General features: G+C 41.2%; 1 protein-coding gene across 1 annotated transcript; it reads right to left on the reverse strand.

Annotated features, from left to right (window-relative positions):
• Positions 1 to 1,410: 1,410 nt before the first annotated feature.
• maco1b (macoilin 1b) lies at positions 1,411 to 16,855 on the reverse strand. The gene is made up of 11 exons (XM_033643174.2): positions 16,629 to 16,855; positions 15,059 to 15,200; positions 13,402 to 13,528; positions 11,032 to 11,155; positions 9,990 to 10,168; positions 6,115 to 6,679; positions 4,218 to 4,376; positions 3,641 to 3,823; positions 3,398 to 3,518; positions 2,605 to 2,779; positions 1,411 to 2,476 (listed from the first exon to the last, which is right to left on the reverse strand). Exons 1-11 carry the CDS (start codon positions 16,706 to 16,708, stop codon positions 2,274 to 2,276), a joined length of 2,058 nt encoding a protein of 685 aa, XP_033499065.1. The 5' UTR covers positions 16,709 to 16,855; the 3' UTR covers positions 1,411 to 2,273.
• Between the last annotated feature and the right edge of the window lie 810 nt (positions 16,856 to 17,665).

Raw genomic sequence — 17,665 nt, forward strand, 5'->3', positions numbered from 1 at the left:
CAGTGCTGCTTTAACAAAATAAAACTGACAAGTTGTTTTGAAATATCCAGACATATTGTCGGAGCAATAGCAACAAGCAGAGAAAAGACAATTTGCAAGAAAAAAATGTTTATTCCTTGTAAACCTCACAGAGCGAGAGCACAGCCAAGGTCAGACCTGGGGAGAACAGAGCAGTGACTGTGGGCATAGAAAACAAAAAACAAACAAAACACTTCTCTAAACTTCCAACAATCAGTTGACCCAACAACTGACTAAACTGTAATTTTCACAACATTTTTTTTCCAGGAGCCAATGACAGCAATCTGAGCGGGAAGAAAAAAAAAGAAAAAAAAAAAAAAAAGCGTCTCCATATACAGTAGGTGAAAACCGCACGCACAACAATGACCATTTCAGATGATGGTGAAACCACATCAGACTCAAGCAAATTTCTCCCTGCAGGAAAAGAACAATAATACCAGAAACAGGAGTACGGAAAACTGCTTACTTCCCCAACAGCTGCAAATACTGTAACATTCACAAAAAGAAATGTGACTTTCTAGTCCCTTACTTTTAACTACACAGTCTACTACAAACAGGTGACCACTTTCTCTACCTGCTTAACAGAAAACTTCCATTAAGTGATATTCAGCCGGATATTCGACAAACACGTCAGCCAATGTTTTTGCGGTACATTCTTGAACACGTTAATAGAGAAACGAGCATTCCCAGTCTTGGCACACAAACTGAAGTGGAGGATTCATTAAATAAAATTCTTTTCACTGCTGTATTAAAGTTGGCATTTCCAAAGCTTTGTTTACATTGCACAATCCATCTTTACAGTTTTCCCTTTCAAAACAGCAGGAGCTTCCTACAGTGCAACTTTAAATTGGAAATCAAAAAGAACAGAGGCGGCAGCAGCTAAACCAAAGGATTTGGGGTTTAACAGCAGTAGAGATGAGCTTCCGCAAGTGGACGTGACGAGCCGGAGACCTGTGAGCAGTAGACTCTGGTGGCTAACATCGTGTCAACATTAGGAAAATAGGAGCATAATGAATTTGGTGCTGTCTGATGTATCTATTAAATGCGATTTACGTGAGGGACAAAGCTGCCCTCGAGTTGACACGGTGGATCAGCTTCCCGACCAGTTGGGAAATCAGTAGGGAGTCCAAAAGCCAAATCAGCAACTGAAGGCAACTTTGTCCCACTTCACCAGGCGAGGTCAAATTCTTATCCTGAACAGCTTAGCCAGATGCTTCACACTAATTCAGAAGGGCTGGGGCTGTATCTCATTATTAAACTCATCCTATGTCCTCAACTCAAGGCACTGTGATTGTGACAACAGATGAAAGACTATGGAGGGTACTGAGAAGCCACAAAGACTTCTGTTACTACACTCTGTCTTCAACTTAAAAACTCAGTCAGAAAATAGAGCTGGGGGGAAACCAAACTGCCATTATCACTGATGCTGAACATTAGGAGCTGCTTGGGTTCATTTAATTTTAAGGTCTATGTTTTCTGCTTATAACACAAGATCTTTTCCAACTTGTTACAATCAACACTTCCAGCCTGTTGAAATCAACACTTGAATCTTAAAGGGTGAACAAATAGAACCACACAATACACTTTAAAAACTATTTACCACCAAGCCCCAAAGCAGCCGAGAGCAGGGTTCATTAGGTGTCTTAAAAAATAAGTTAAACAAAAACAAGGGAGAGCGTCTGTGCCAGCTTTGCACTACATTCCTCTGGTTGTACAGATGTTGCCAACTACCTTGGGAGAAAACAATCCGTCAAAGAAAACTGAGATACAAGTCAGGCTGTATGACTGTATGAGAAAGGACAACTGTGTTTTCCAAGTTTTAGGAGAAAATCAACCTAAAATAATGAAGCAGCTATTCCCCAGGACCAGAGAGCAGGTAACTGGTTGCAGGTGGTTGCAGTGGTGGTGAGATTGGGGGAGCAACACCCTTGAGATGAAGATACATACCCGATTCTGTGAGGTTTCACTAGACACTTAAGAGAAAAAAAACCTGGAACTTCCTAGTTGACATGTGATGTCCGTTTTAAGTTTTTTTTGTCTTTTGTTTTAACTACAACAAATACAGTCACACGATACAACATCCTTCTGACCTGGCAAGGAAAGAAATAAAAACCCAAGAAAAACAACGTTCTCAGCCGCAGACATGCCGAGCAGATTGGAAAGTGGTGGGCCTGCAGGAAAAATAAAAATGATGGGAGGATGGAGGCGGAGGCAGGGCAGGGCAGGGCGGGGCGGGGCGGGGCGGGACGAAGCGTTCACTTTTTGAGTGGCTGGTAAACAGAGGCGTTGGGGTCTAGGCCGGAGGGATTGGTGTCCATGAACTTGGAGGAGTAGTGGGGGGCCACGGGGGTCATGCTGCTGGTGTCGGCTGTGTAGGAGATGCTGGGCATGACGGCCATCACTTCGGCTATCTTCTGCTTCAGATCTTTTATCTCCTGGTCCTTCTGCAGGATTTGACCTGAAGGCAGACATCAACAGGTTAGTCCAAAAACAAATTAACTTTGAGAATATGGTGCCAAATATTTGTAGGTGTGTCCACAGTTATCGTGTGTGAATGAATATGTTGTTCATGGAAATCAGACAGACCTTGTGCAATCTCCAGCTGTCTCTTGGCGTCTCCCAGTGCAGAGAAGAGGTCCAGTTTGATCCTGGTCTCTGCACTCAGACTGTTCTCCAGGTGCTGGGTCTTGTCCTGCATGGCTGACAGCGCCGACATCAGCACCTCTGTGTCTTTTTCATTCTCCTTATATTTATGAAGCTCCTGACAGGTGGAGGAGAAGAGATACAGTTAGGGTCAAGTCAGGAGAGTACTGTCTGTGACTGGATGCTTTTGGACACCTTCACCAAGCAAACAGGATGACTTGACGTAGTGTAAAAATGTTATTAAAGAGAGCAGTGTGAAAGTGAGGAGTGCTCACTATGCAGCTATGTCTGGGGATGAAAAATGTCCTTAAAAGTACACTGCACACTAACTGCCTGAAATCAGACAGAACTCCAGGAAATGCTCGGTCATGATGCTGACACGGGCATGTTACATTTTGCTGCATCACTTCTGTCTTTTGTGAAGCTTTCTCAACATTGCAAAAGCTATATGTGTGCACTGACAAAAGCAGAACTGGCAATTTACTCAAGACTGCGACAGGTTACATTTCAGGGAATCAAAGATTTTATGAATCACTGAGCAGAATCAAAAAAGCTTGCTGATAAATTGTATGTTTGAAACCACACGCTGTAACTCTTCAACTGTTCCTGACATAAAGCATTACATACGACCAAATGAACAAAGAGACAAATGCATTAAAACACAATAATATTTGTAAAACTTTGTACTTGACGGTAACAATTCCTATAAATATTCTAATGAATAAAAAATCCTTACCTGAACTTTCAATTCAAGCTCTCTGATCTGGTCCTCCTTTAGCTTGATATCCATTGTTAGTTTCTTACACTCTGTTTCTAATTCAGTGATCCGCCGCCGCAGCGTGTCTGTGCACTCCCCTCTGAAAAATGTTTGTTCAAAAGTAGTAAATTTATGATAACAACAGATGATAACTTGATAGAAACTAGCAACACGTAAATTACTCATTGAAAACTAAATGTCAAATGTCAGATGTGCACCTACCTGGATGCTGCTGCTAGTGCTACTGCTCTGGCTGCTGTGGCCTCCTCTAACTTCTTCCGTTTCTTTTCGTCTGCGAGCTGTTTCTCGACGGTGGCTCGAGCCTCCTGCTCTACTTTGAGTCTCTTCTCCAGTTGGCCCACTGCCTGTTTGTCCTTTTGCTTTGCTTGCACGGCATTATGGAGCCTACAAGTGCACAGAAACATGTATCATTGAAGAGCACATGAACAAGCAGGATATACAGGATGGCAGGATCAGTATGTCTTACCGGTGCTTTACGTAAGCATCACTGTTTCACATGTATTGAATTTACCTGAGCAGCCCATGTTAAGTGTTTGGTTTTGTGATTTAACTGAAAAGTCTGCCCCAATCTGAGGGACCCTCTAACAAACATTGTCCTGTTAGAAACTAGCATGTGAATGTAAAGCTGTGATGATCTATCTGCTCACAACTGCTCTTTTGCCAGTGTTAATTTTATACTTATAACAGCAACTGCAATTCCCTAGTTAGTAGTGATCCTTTAAAAAATACGATCACTTGTGTGACTCTGTTTCATCTGACTGATACTAGCTCCACTTACTTGTTTTGCAGCAGTTCATTCTCCTGGCGCAGCTGGCCCAGCTCAGTGCGTATGGAGCGCTCAGCGCTGCCCAGTGAGCCAATCTGGCTGCGCAGGTCCTGCTCAACCTGCCGGCTGGCCTGCAGGTCTGCCTTCAACTTCTTAACATCCTGCTCCAATCTGTCCCGGGTGAGAGAGCGAACAGAGGAGAGACACAATTACATGCTGCTTACATAACATTCAGCATGATTTATACATACATCATGTACAGTGATACATGTATGCTGTTAAACATTGTGATTATATTGACAAATATTGTGATTGCGATACTCGTCGCAATTTAAGTGGTTATGGGGACTTTTGCACTGGAAAAAAAATTCAAGTGATGATAATGTGATTTTTTTGCTGAGGTCTATACCAAACATGCATTACCCCTTACATTTGGAATATGATTTGTAGGCCAGGGCATCTCTGTAGCACCACAATACTTCATTTATAAAAGTATGTTGTGACACATTTTACCCTTATCAAAAAATTGCAGCTCCTGCAATTTGGATATTGCACTTGGCCATATTGTGATTTCAATAATATTTTGATTAATTGTGCAGCCCTATCCCAGACCATTGTTGCAAACAAGTGCCTCAGAAAAGCAATAATTTAATTACTATTGCGGTTAAAGCATGTTCATTTTCAATCTGTACAGACTCATAAATTAAAGTGTGACATGAGTCAACCAAGAAAACTACAGGCTTACTTTAAGCTTTTAAGTGTTGCAGAAATGACGATGGCCTTCATTCTGAATTGAAAGTGGGTGAAGGAATCTTTAGAACCATTTCTATGTGCTACTCGCAGGATAGAATATCATCAGTCCTCTTCAAGGATTCAGCATTATTTCTTTGAGTTGAAGATTTATGATAAAAACGTACCAAGGCCTTAAAGTGGAATTCGATGTTAGATAAGAGTGTGAATTTATGTTGGTTTATCGCTGTCATCTGAGACAGTCAACGAGAAAAAACGGTAACAAAAGTACACATTATCTGTCAGCATCAACCCAACAGTAAACCCATTTTTACACCTGAGAGATGACTCCCTTAAAAACAAAACAAAAAAAAATCATCAACATTCTACTATGTTGTGTGCAAAAGACAGCAAACATCTAAAGAGTGACATTACATTTTTCAACACTCTCAGCCCAATTTAATCACACCAGCAAGAGACAATCTTAATGACCATCTGTTTGCAATATGTGGTTTCATAACTAAGGATGTCACAAGCTTATCAGAATAAGGGCTTATGCAGGCTTTTTTTTTTGGATGGACCTGTTTGGATTATATAAAGCACCATCAATTTCTGATCCTTGTTTGTTTGCTCCAGGTGCACAAGCTGTCAAAATGTAACTGGTGCTCCATAAAAACATTGGAATCACTTGGTTCTGCGAAGCATTAAACAAACAAACCATAAAATAAACAGCAGCCTGCAAAAGAGTTTCAGTTAATGATACGCAAGTGAAGCAGCAAGCGATGCAAGAAAAAGCAAGCAAAAAAACATATATCATGCTTTGAAAGTACTGCCATGAGATGAAAGGCTCTGAACTTAAGTATTCTGTTCATGCTGGAGATGAGAGGTTGTCTGAATCCTGTTCAAACCTCTCTGCCTCATCAGATCCATCCTGACACTACTCTGCTGACCAGAGATATTATACAAAATACCACAGGGCTACAGGACACGACAGAATATCACAGGAAACCATCAAAGGTCAGCTCTGATGCAAGCTTTTTTCGTAATGCAGAGCTCCTTCACTATCAAACATTTAGATAGACTACTTTCCTAGTAGTCTATCTAATGTGACAACTAGTGTCATAGTTTGTTAGTATGGCATCTTAATATAATCATCTGTGTCTGAGCATGAGTTTCTTACCTAACAAGTGCTTCTGGCTTGCTCAGCTGGTTGTTGGGGATACAGTTGTCCGTAGGATCCCTGTGGGAGCCGCCCGATGTCCCCTTCCCCACTGCTAATTTGTGCTTCTTCTCATTCTTCCCCATGGAAGAGGAGGATGATGGTGCAGAGGAGGGCACGCTGCCGTTGGTGGCACTATGGCCGCGGGGCGAGGAGTTAAGCGTCGCGGCATTGCTGCTAGCATTTTTGTAGTTTTTGGAGGAGGAGGAGGATGAGGAGCTGCAGGAGGAATTGTTGTCCTCTTTAAGCAACAGGTTCTCTGTGCTGCCCAGCTCTGTGGTCAGTCTCTTGTTATTCATATGGTTCTCCATATACTCCATCTCTTGGAGTTTAGAGTCCACTGATGATGGCAGGATGCTGTTGCTGTTGTGTTGCTTTTTAGCCTCCCCGCCACCCCTTCCCTCTTTCCCTTTTTCTCTATACTCTAACTCCGGCAGTGGTGCCGATGTCTTTTTATTGGCTGGGGCGCCATTCTGTGACACTGGAGGTGTGTCCACTTCTGATATTCCTTTAGCTGCCGCCGCCGCTGTATTAATAAAGAGAGAAAAGAAGGGAATACATATGAAATATATGCATATATATATATATATATATATATATATATATATATATATATATATATATATATATATATATATATATATATATATATATATATATATATATATATACATACAGTACAGGCCAAAAGTTTGGACACACCTTCTCATTCAATGCGTTTTCTTTATTTTCATGACTATTTACATTGTAGATTCTCACCGAAGGCATCAAAACTATGAATGAACACGTGGAGTTATGTACTTAACAAAAAAAGGTGAAATAACTGAAAACATGTTTTATATTCTAGTTTCTTCAAAATAGCCACCCTTTGCTCTGATTACTGCTTTGCACACTCTTGGCATTCTCTCGATGAGCTTCAAGAGGTAGTCACCTGAAATGGTTTTCCAACAGTCTCTGGAGTTCCCAGAGGTGTTTAGCACTTGTTGGCCCCTTTGCCTTCACTCTGCGGTCCAGCTCACCCCAAACCATCTCCACTGGGTTCAGGTCCGGTGACTGTGGAGGCCAGGTCATCTGCCGCAGCACTCCATCACTCTCCTTCTTGGTCAAATAGCCCTTACACAGCCTGGAGGTGTGTTTGGGGTCATTGTCCTGTTGAAAAATAAATGATCGTCCAACTAAACACAAACCGGATGGGATGGCATGTCGCTGCAGGATGCTGTGGTAGCCATGCTGGTTCAGTGTGCCTTCAATTTTGAATAAATCCCCAACAGTGTCACCAGCAAAACACCCCCACACCATCACACCTCCTCCTCCATGCTTCACAGTGGGAACCAGGCATGTGGAATCCATCCGTTCACCTTTTCTGCGTCTCACAAAGACACGGCGGTTGGAACCAAAGATCTCAAATTTGGACTCATCAGACCAAAGCACAGATTTCCACTGGTCTAATGTGCATTCCTTGTGTTTCTTGGCCCAAACAAATCTCTTCTGCTTGTTGCCTCTCCTTAGCAGTGGTTTCCTAGCAGCTATTTGACCATGAAGGCCTGATTCGTGCAGTCTCCTCTTAACAGTTGTTCTAGAGATGGGTCTGCTGCTAGAACTCTGTGTGGCATTCATCTGGTCTCTGATCTGAGCTGCTGTTAACTTGCGATTTCTGAGGCTGGTGACTCGGATGAACTTATCCTGAGAAGCAGAGGTGACTCTTGGTCTTCCTTTCCTGGGTCGGTCCTCATGTGTGCCAGTTTCGTTGTAGCGCTTGCTGGTTTTTGCGACTCCACTTGGGGACACATTTAAAGTTTTTGCAATTTTCCGGACTGACTGACCTTCATTTCTTAAAGTAATGATGGCCACTCATTTTCCTTTAGTTAGCTGATTGGTTCTTGCCATAATATGAATTTTAACAGTTGTCCAATAGGGCTGTCGGCTGTGTATTAACCTGACTTCTGCACAACACAACTGATGGTCCCAACCCCATTGATAAAGCAAGAAATTCCACTAATTAACCCTGGTAAGGCACACCTGTGAAGTGGAAACCATTTCAGGTGACTACCTCTTGAAGCTCATTGAGAGAATGCCAAGAGTGTGCAAAGCAGTAATCAGAGCAAAGGGTGGCTATTTTGAAGAAACTAGAATATAAAACATGTTTTCAGTTATTTCACCTTTTTTTGTTAAGTACATAACTCCACATGTGTTCATTCATAGTTTTGATGCCTTCAGTGAGAATCTACAATGTAAATAGTCATGAAAATAAAGAAAATGCATTGAATGAGAAGGTGTGTCCAAACTTTTGGCCTGTACTGTATATATATATATATATATATATATATATATATATATAACCACCATGACACTACTTAAAGATACTTCTGACATTCTCTATCCTCTCTTGACAAGTGTGTAATTCTCAATATCTGAAACATGATGTTATGTAATCAGTGTGAGCACTGACTGAGGATTCACGTGTTCCTTAAGTGTTACTTGTGTGAAATGGACAGTCTTTGTCTGACACTGCACAACAAACCACACAGCTGTGTTGCATTTCAAGTCATCCTCTTCTTATTGTTTGACCAGTGAAAACTCCTTTGCTGGTTGCAATTTTCCACTAACTTCTTTGCTCTGTGAGCTCCTTTCAAAATCACACCCAATGACCAGATCCTCTTATGATCATTATGTGCATGTTGTGTTTACTTACCCTGTGAGGCAGGGACACCTGCAACCACAGACTTTGAATAGGGAGGGAAATTCTGCAAATGTGCATTGGAGTAATGTTGAGCTGTTTGACAGGACAGATTCCTGACAGACTAAGCCTGGTCGTGATTTCAAATATTGTTCTGTTTCCAGGGTCTACCTTTTTGGGAACTGTTTCTCCTGGGCCCAACACAAAGCCTAACCATATCCATGGGCATTAATGCCTTTGCTTAGAACTGTCTGATGGCTACCTGCCATCTTTGTCAACAGTCCTTACTGACACAAAATGACTGGCAGATCATTCAACTACTAAATCCAGAAATGCATCATCACTAGCCATTTTTGGACCAAGCAGTTTTGGGAACTCCATGTTAGGAACTGCCCACTCAAGAGCTCTCCCAAGAACTACATAACTTCAACTTTCTCTATTTGCATTTGCACCACCAATAGGAACGCTGAAGTGGCATTCTGTAAGCCAGCAGGCAGCTGGTATGGCAACACTACTTTTCACTTTGACGTGTCAAAATGATATTGTATTTCCACCATCGCATATACACTCAGTGAGGTCTGGACTTCACTGAGTATATATATTCACTTCACTGTTGTTCTACTTTTGATTATTTCTTTTTCTTTACAAGCTGTTGTTTTTGTTTTGTGTTGTTTACATGGCAAATGGGTTTTTTAAAAATGGTGGTTGCAGATGCTGCATTGGCTGTGTGCACCCAAAAATGTACATTTACATCTGATACACTCACGACACCCTTGGTTCCTCTTGTGCTGGTAGAGTACCTACTCTGAAACAGGAACCACAAGAAGTCCCTGAAAATGCCATTCCAAGAACTGTAACTGTTCCTAGTTATTGCGGTGCAGACACAATAAAACAAGGGGTTCTTAGGACTATGAAAAAGTTTCTCCTGTCCAAAAACACCTACTGACTCAAGACAGTGAGCTAGCTAACCAAACAGTTAGACAAGATAACATGATACCTATTTGAAGAAAGTTTAATTTCATGATTCTTACATGTGTAATTTATCAAATAATATGATTTTGTTATTCAGTCTTAGTAGATAGTGTGCGTGAGTCTTGACTTTCCAGAACCGTGTGCTTCACATGTCCATACAGTATGTATGTGTGTGTTTGAATCTTACCTTCTTCTGCTTCTCGCTCTTGCCTCTGAAGCATCTGTTGCTCTGGAGGCAGAGCCTGCTGCAGGAGCTGCATGTAAAACTCGTTCTCCTTCTGCACCTCCTTCTGCTTCCGAAGGCGCATCTTATAGCTTACATAACTCTTGAAGCCGAAGCCCAGCGTGACCACTGGGTAGCCAATGCTACAGAGACAGACACAAGAAGCACACTCATAAGTCTTCTCTTGGGTCAAAACAACTCATCGATCAAGTTCACTGCTACAAAAATGCACTTAGGTTATCAATTATTTAGAATTCTTTATGTGAGTATAATTCAGGTTAACACATCCAAATCCTTCTCTAAGGAACTTCTTAGATTTAAAATTGCAGACCTCTCTTAGCGTTACACAATTTATGACTTCACACTGTTAAGGTGCTACTTTATACCACTTTCAGGACTTTTCATAAAAATGCAAATTGAGTCCTGGGGAGAATCCAACAGGAACCTCAGACCTTTTTTTTTTTTTTATTATTATTATTTTTTAAAATAAACTCAGAAACCAATATGCAAACATAAAGTCTTCTGTGGCGCACTGCATTTGATCACGGCACAGTAAATATCTCTATACTTCCTCAAAGATAAGCGATAAAGCTTTATTTATCCAGAGGGAAAGAGCTGTGCAGCAGTTGCAATAAAAGTGGGAAGAGTGCAAATATACAGGGGCAAATATAAAGGTCTTCGTACAGTTCCCATTTATACAGTAAGGCACACTGAAGTGCATGTATTCTTTAGAGCATTCAGGGAATCCAGCTTTAAACTGATTTATCATGAAAATAAGAAAAAAAGAGGCATGTGGCCCACCACATAACTAATCATGTGACATTGCTGATGTTGTGCAGTAATGCATTAAGCTGTGTAAAGATTTAGATTAGTCAATACAATGCTGTCTTCATCGTATCTCTCTACCATGCTGATATATTCAGCACCAAACCTAGACATGCCTCTCAGTCAAAGCAGGTCTCTCAAGTGGAACTTTCCACCTGGTAAAAACAGAACAGTGGCTCACCAGTGTGCAGCAAAAGGACGACACAAGTCCACATGGAAGTTCTTCAGGTCTTTGAATCTGATGGCTGCCTCTATGTACACAAAGAGTATCCACAGAGACACAGTGGGCAGACAGACACCTCTCTCTGAAAAAAAAGGAGGAAAAATATGTTATAGGGAATTGAACATCACTACTGCCTGAACTGTATCCATAGCAACGAGTACCCAAAACTGTCAAAGTTGGCACAGGATGGTTGGTTATTGTTCACTCATGTCACCGGCATGAGATGCACGCCAGCCTTGCCGATTCTCTCCACTGACCAGAACATACTGGAAGTCTGTCACAAAATCAAAGTCCTGGGGGTAACCATCCAGGTTCACTTGTGATTGGACAGTCAGGTGCGTCCCATGCTGACCTCAGCCAATAGCGAGCATTTTTCTCTGCGTTGCCTGAAGAAAATCGGTGTTAAAAACCCTGAGCTAGTTTCCATCTACACAGACTGCATGCGTTCAATGCCTGAGTATGCAGTCACTCTCTGGCACAGTTCTTTGACTGTAGACCAGACTACAAAGCTGGAAAGTACACAAAAACGTGCTTGTAAAATCAGACTTGGCCAGAGATACTCGGGGTCCTCGGAGGCTCTCTGCACTCTCAGACTGTGTACTTTAGCAGAGAGACGCACTCAACTGTGTCTTGACTTAACCTGAAAACTGCTTATGTCCAACTTCAGTGACTGGCTACCTCCCCTCAGGGAGCTCACAGGTCATCAGAAAAGCAACTCAAACAAACTGAGTATCCCAAGATATCGAACTGAGAGGAATAGAAGATCACCAATCTCCAATACGTACTCCTAAATGACAGCAAATTTTAGATTTGTGATGACAGTTATTAGTTTTTAGCTTAGGTAATAGCAAATTTTAAATTTGGGTCTATTTGTGAAGTTGCAGTGTACTTAGTATTGATGATTTATAGTAACAGTAAATTTTTAGTCTATTTAGTATTGATGTCGTATTATAACAGCAAAATAATTTCGTGTTTTAAAATGTCTTAATGAACCCGTGATAATGCTGAAAGGTCAATAAACTATCTGACTTAATCTTTCACACGGTACTGCCTAAATATATTCATTTGTTATATTTATGTTTTACTTACTCTTTATTTTTTGCTATGTTCAGGGAAAGTTCTTACTTGTCTGTCTGTGTAACAACAATGTGCCTAAGCTTATCTTTACCACAGAATAATATTTTGAGGAATGGATGCCAAGCATTGCTGACTTGGCCCTGGTGCCCACTAAACAGTGTAGCAACCGATGTGACTTTCCCAAACAAACTTTTGAGAGTACAAATATTGGCAAGGTCTTTAAGGATTCCGTCCTCCCCCTGCTGTTAGAGTCCCTACTGTGCTCCTAATCTTATCTCACACATCCTGCTTGTTATCAAATATGTTTTATATTTATATTTTTGTCTGCGGCTTAATTGTAACTGGTCCAGCCTTTCAAAATACCACTCTCTCCATTGTACTGAAATTCATCAGGGAATGTCAAATTTCATCTGATGAAACAGCACCTGCCCAAAATTTTGCCATGAGAGTGAGCACTTGATGCATACATACCTGTCCTCCTCCCTCTCACACACAGTTACAACAGGTAGACCATCATTCTACACAAACCTTAAACTTCTCTACACTCTACATGAATCTTCATTGATACAGCATTATCACCAAACACACGGGTTGGTCAGGATACAGCCGCTACCCATTGTCTCCGTGGCTTCAATAAACTGCAAGACACTGTCACTAGCAGGTTGTGGAGTGGTAAGTGATATTAATACTCTTACAGTGAATGTCACTGGTGAGTGAAGTTGGAAGGCTCAAAAAGCAACTGGGGACCACTCCGTGTTTCTCCCTCCCCCAGCTGGCACTAGGATTTCCATCTGACACCTGGCCTTTGGTCAACGCAGGGGGATGCCGCTAAATCAGACTGACAACTAATCCGCAGAGTGCAGCTCACTTACACTCAGCATGCAAAATTCTACGAAGCAAGCCAATTATTTGTAAATAAGATAACACAGTACGCATGGGTATTGCACAACGCTTTTCACACCTGCTTTTCCCTGAAGCACTAAGTAGATGAGCGACATAAAATAGTGCAAGTTCTAAGAATCAGTGTGGCCTACGACTTATAAGAATTATTTATCCGTGTATCGTGGGAATACACAGAAAACCGCTTCCTTCCTTCTTTTGTTTGCATTGTTAAATAGAACTAATGTAGAGACAAATATGACTAATGTTACAGCAGGAACCAAGTTCATCACTGGCCTTTTCCAATTTCTCATATGCAGCATTTATACTAACAAATATCAAAACACCTATAATACATTGGAGGGGCCTTACCTGTGTGCCAAACATACTGCACCCACACATAGGTACTGGCAGCGAAGAATAGCCATTGCACTGGGATGAAGAGGAGGCAAATGATGTCCGAGGTAAACGCCACACACACAAAGAATACTGAAAAGGCCTGTTGGGGAGAGGAGAGGTGGTTATGATACACCAGCATCATGTGCAGCAAGGAAAGATGTAGGTTGTTTTTACACATTAGTATTTCATGCTCAAACCTAAAGCATTCCCTCAAAAGGGAAATATTTACAGGCTAACAACCAGCCTGAAGATGTTCACAGAAGGGTTAGCTGCCATATAGTCCCTTATAATGAGAGCGATTTTGCTTTATATTTCATTGATGAATTCTATCACGAAAGGTTATGCAAATATTACATTTTTGGTTCTCCCTTTTTTTGCATCTCTGTGAGAGACAGACATACCAACAAACACACACCTACACAATGCATTTCAAGAACGAGCTGCACGGCTTCAATAATGGACCCAGAGCAAAATAAAACTATGATAAGCATACAAAATTTAGATCGACAAGAAAATGAATGACTCGCAAGCCTGATCAGATCTGTAGTTTGCATATTATGTCAGATTAGAGTTGTGATCCTAGGAGGCAGCAAACAAGATAACGATGAAAAACAATTTGTCAGTTTTGAGAATGTAGTAGAACTCAACTGAACTAACAGCAAACTGACTGAAGGATCAGATTTGTTTTATCTGAAATGCATTATCCTTTGTACACCTGCAGCAGCACTCTCTGATATTTAGAGCTGCTCTCTCCAGTTTATCATCCCTGGTCACCTCCCAAGTCCCTCAAAAGATTCTTCTCATTTTGTTTGGGTTTGGCTATCTCAGAATCAATGTTACTATCTTGTCAGTTATTCTATGATTCTGAAAGGATATCATCTGACTTTTATTCTGTAGTATCACTGTTCATCTTGCTAACTATGTAACTGATTATATTAACATGCATACAAGAAATCTGATTAATAGGAGGAATCAGGTGAGACAAGAAATCACATCTTTGAATCAAAGCTTACATATCTCTAGTTTATAACTGACAAATAATGCCACTGCATTAAGCTGTTTACATTTAGGTCAAAACATGTGGACTGACGATGCAGTGATAATACAGGTGCTCTAGTGTGAGAAACACTTTTGTCTTACTGTATGCATGTGTCCATATTTTACAAATAACCATTAACAGTTCGTCTAAGGCAAATAAATAACAATATTTAGAATTTTTACTTTTCAAATTTAGTCTAATTTTGGATTTAATTACTTTGGATACAAAGATGCACCACTACGTGTACAAATCTTTCATTTTACTGCATCACACTGTGGTCTAGCTACTGTTAACTTCTTGTTCACATGACATTTAAGAGATAAAGCTACCACAGAAAGGAAGCAATAACCTGGTTTCTTAATTTCACATGTCAATACAGCAAGTGTCACAGCAGCGTTACTGTGCTGAAGACATCTCACTGGAAAAATCTTAACAGGATGATAAATGAAGTCCATAATTAAAGCGCGTCTGTATTGTTTATTTAGTGCAACCTCTGCACGGTGAGTGGTGAACAGAGAAAAAAAGGTTGAAAAGGGCTATATTCTTTATTCACTTATAAATCATTATAAATACAAAGACATTGCCACTCACCAGCCCCTGGTATCTAAAGGAGTCGTACACGCTCCGGATGAAGAGCCAGAATGGCCAGAGGTACTCAAATCTGAACTCCAGAACAAAGTCTGCCAGTAGCACCAGCGCCCACACCACCAGGAACTTCAGGTACAGGAAGGTACTAAAAATTAGAAAAATTGGATTACATAAGATGTTCTGGAAAACAAATTAAACACAGCATTACACAGTGTTTTTTTTAATAATAATGTGATTTGTGTTATTAAGAATGGTGCCTATATTTGCCCCTTACAGTGAGTATATATTGCAAATCATCATACTTCAAAAGAGATTCAGCTTTATTCTAAGTGTATGTGTGGGTGTGTGTGAATCAAGTGTAAGATGCATGTCTGGAGCCTATTGCTGCTGCTTGACAGATGAAATGCCTGTGCACACTGCACTTACTCTAAGCAGCTGACGTTGTAAAATGCAACTCCTCAAACAGAACAAGTACACCAAAATTTATGAGACTTGTGAAAACATTCTGGAGACGTCTATGTCTGCACTTTGACATGTTCTTATGTGGTGCTGCATTAAACATTTGCACATGGCAATGGTGCCAAACTACAGCGTGTGAATTTCTCAAGGGTTGTGGAGATCACACATAAACACAGAATGTTGCAATTCGTTGCTGGTTCTTTCCTGGAGCCACAATTCATGTCAGTTTAATAAAATAGATGTATATGATCGCAGCTGACATTTTTGTCTTACAGTACTTAGACCTGAAAGTAACACAGTAGGGGTGTTCTTTGATCTCAAAGCATGACTGTTGTGTTGTGGTGGGCAAGCTGTTCAATAATTCAAGAACTGCCCCACATCTCTATGTCTAGGTGCCACGTGTGTAACGAGTGGCCTTTAACGTTTGGTTTATCAGATATGTAGGAAGTCACATAGAAGTGGAACCTGTCAGGTGTGACTGTGAAGGAAAATTAAGTAACTATAAGTTATCTGGGTAATGCCACACAAGGTCTTCAGAAGTCAAACAAACAGACTACAGTCTTATCAGGCCATGTCTACAGTTAATGTTAACATGTGTTAAGCTATTACTGGATAAGCAGGCGCATGTGGTGAAGTTAGAAACGAGCAGCAAAGCTGCTGTTGTGCTAGCTAACAGAAGTTACCTTAGTTAACAGGGAAGCGAGTAAATATGATGCCGCTCGCAAATGACAACTAAAGTGGGCAAAGGTAGCTAGTCAGGGTTATTTAATTAGTGCCCAAAAATCCACTACAACGTATTTCAAACAGTAGCGTTGTTGTAACAGAGACCTTATGACAAGGTTCAAAACAGGCTGTTTTGGGGCCTAGCGCTATGGCTAGCTTAACAGCTAACGTTACCTGCTAATGTACAACGAAAACATACCGCTAGCATATACTACGCTATCACTAGCAGTTAGCTAGGTTAATAAGCTAGCTAGCAGTGGCAGTTCATTGACATCAATGGTAGCGTCAGGAAGTTTCACATTCTGCAGCTATCAAGCCGCCAGCATCCCCACTGAGTGCCCCCCATTATTGTCGTGAGGAAGACCCCTTCGTCAGGCTCCATATAAGTTACCTGCCGTATATACCCTCAGTGATTCGGTTCCGTTTTAACGGCCGTCGGAGTTTGCTGCAGTCCGCATTGCGCCGCTTCATCCTCCTCCCCTTGGCTTTGGCCTTCGAGTAACCACTGTAATCTTATCCAGTTTTCTTGTGTATACGGACAAAGATAATAAATGAAGTGCCTGTGGTATATGTCGCTGTTATTATTTTTCCCTCACTGGAAACAAAGAAATAAATAAAGGACTCTATTCGGGAACCTCCTCTTTTTCTGTTAGCGCAGACTCAATAAGCCCAAACCGCGCTGTATTTTACGTACGTCCACTTGTCAGACGGCTAGTATATCCAATCAATCTATCCGCCGAGGCCTCTCTCTTTGACGGATACAGAGAAGAGCCATTTACGTTGCACCGTGGCCGGTTGCTCAGTCCTCCTCCGCCAAAGACAACAGGGGAGAGCGAGGAGGCGAGGGACGCTGTGTGTGCAACGTCTCGCCGTTAAACCAATCAGATCTTTGTGGACAAATCGGGCAGCAGCGATTGACCAATGAGCTGATCACGGAGGCGGGGTCAGAGGTTTTTGCTTTGGTTTATGATGAGCAGAAAATGCGGTCTTTGGGACAAAATTCCCTTTGTGCGAGATACAAGAACAGCCATTCCGACATACGGAGGTTATTTATACCAGGTCCTTTGTGTGTGGGTCTTTGACAGACATGCCCCAAGGCCTTGTATGCCATCTATGGTTTGTTGCCAGGTTAAAATGTGTGCATAGTGTACGCGCGTGTGCGTGTTTGACTAAAAAGTGTGGGTTACAGTTGTTGCTTAAAATATGATGAATTTTACATGGCTTTTTGTTAATCATTGCCTTAGGACCATAACAAAGTAGCATGATAAAAATAAAAGCGTATGAGATTTTGTTTCAAAGATGTATGGACAAAAATAAAGTGACCTTAATAGTTTTTGTAGCAACAATACAAATCGATTTGATACACATTTGCGGTGCAATTTGTGATTGTATTTTATGGCATACATATTCTAAGGATGCCAATTAACC

Source organism: Epinephelus lanceolatus, chromosome 15 (genome assembly GCF_041903045.1).
Source record: "Epinephelus lanceolatus isolate andai-2023 chromosome 15, ASM4190304v1, whole genome shotgun sequence".
NCBI lineage: Eukaryota > Metazoa > Chordata > Actinopteri > Perciformes > Serranidae > Epinephelus > Epinephelus lanceolatus.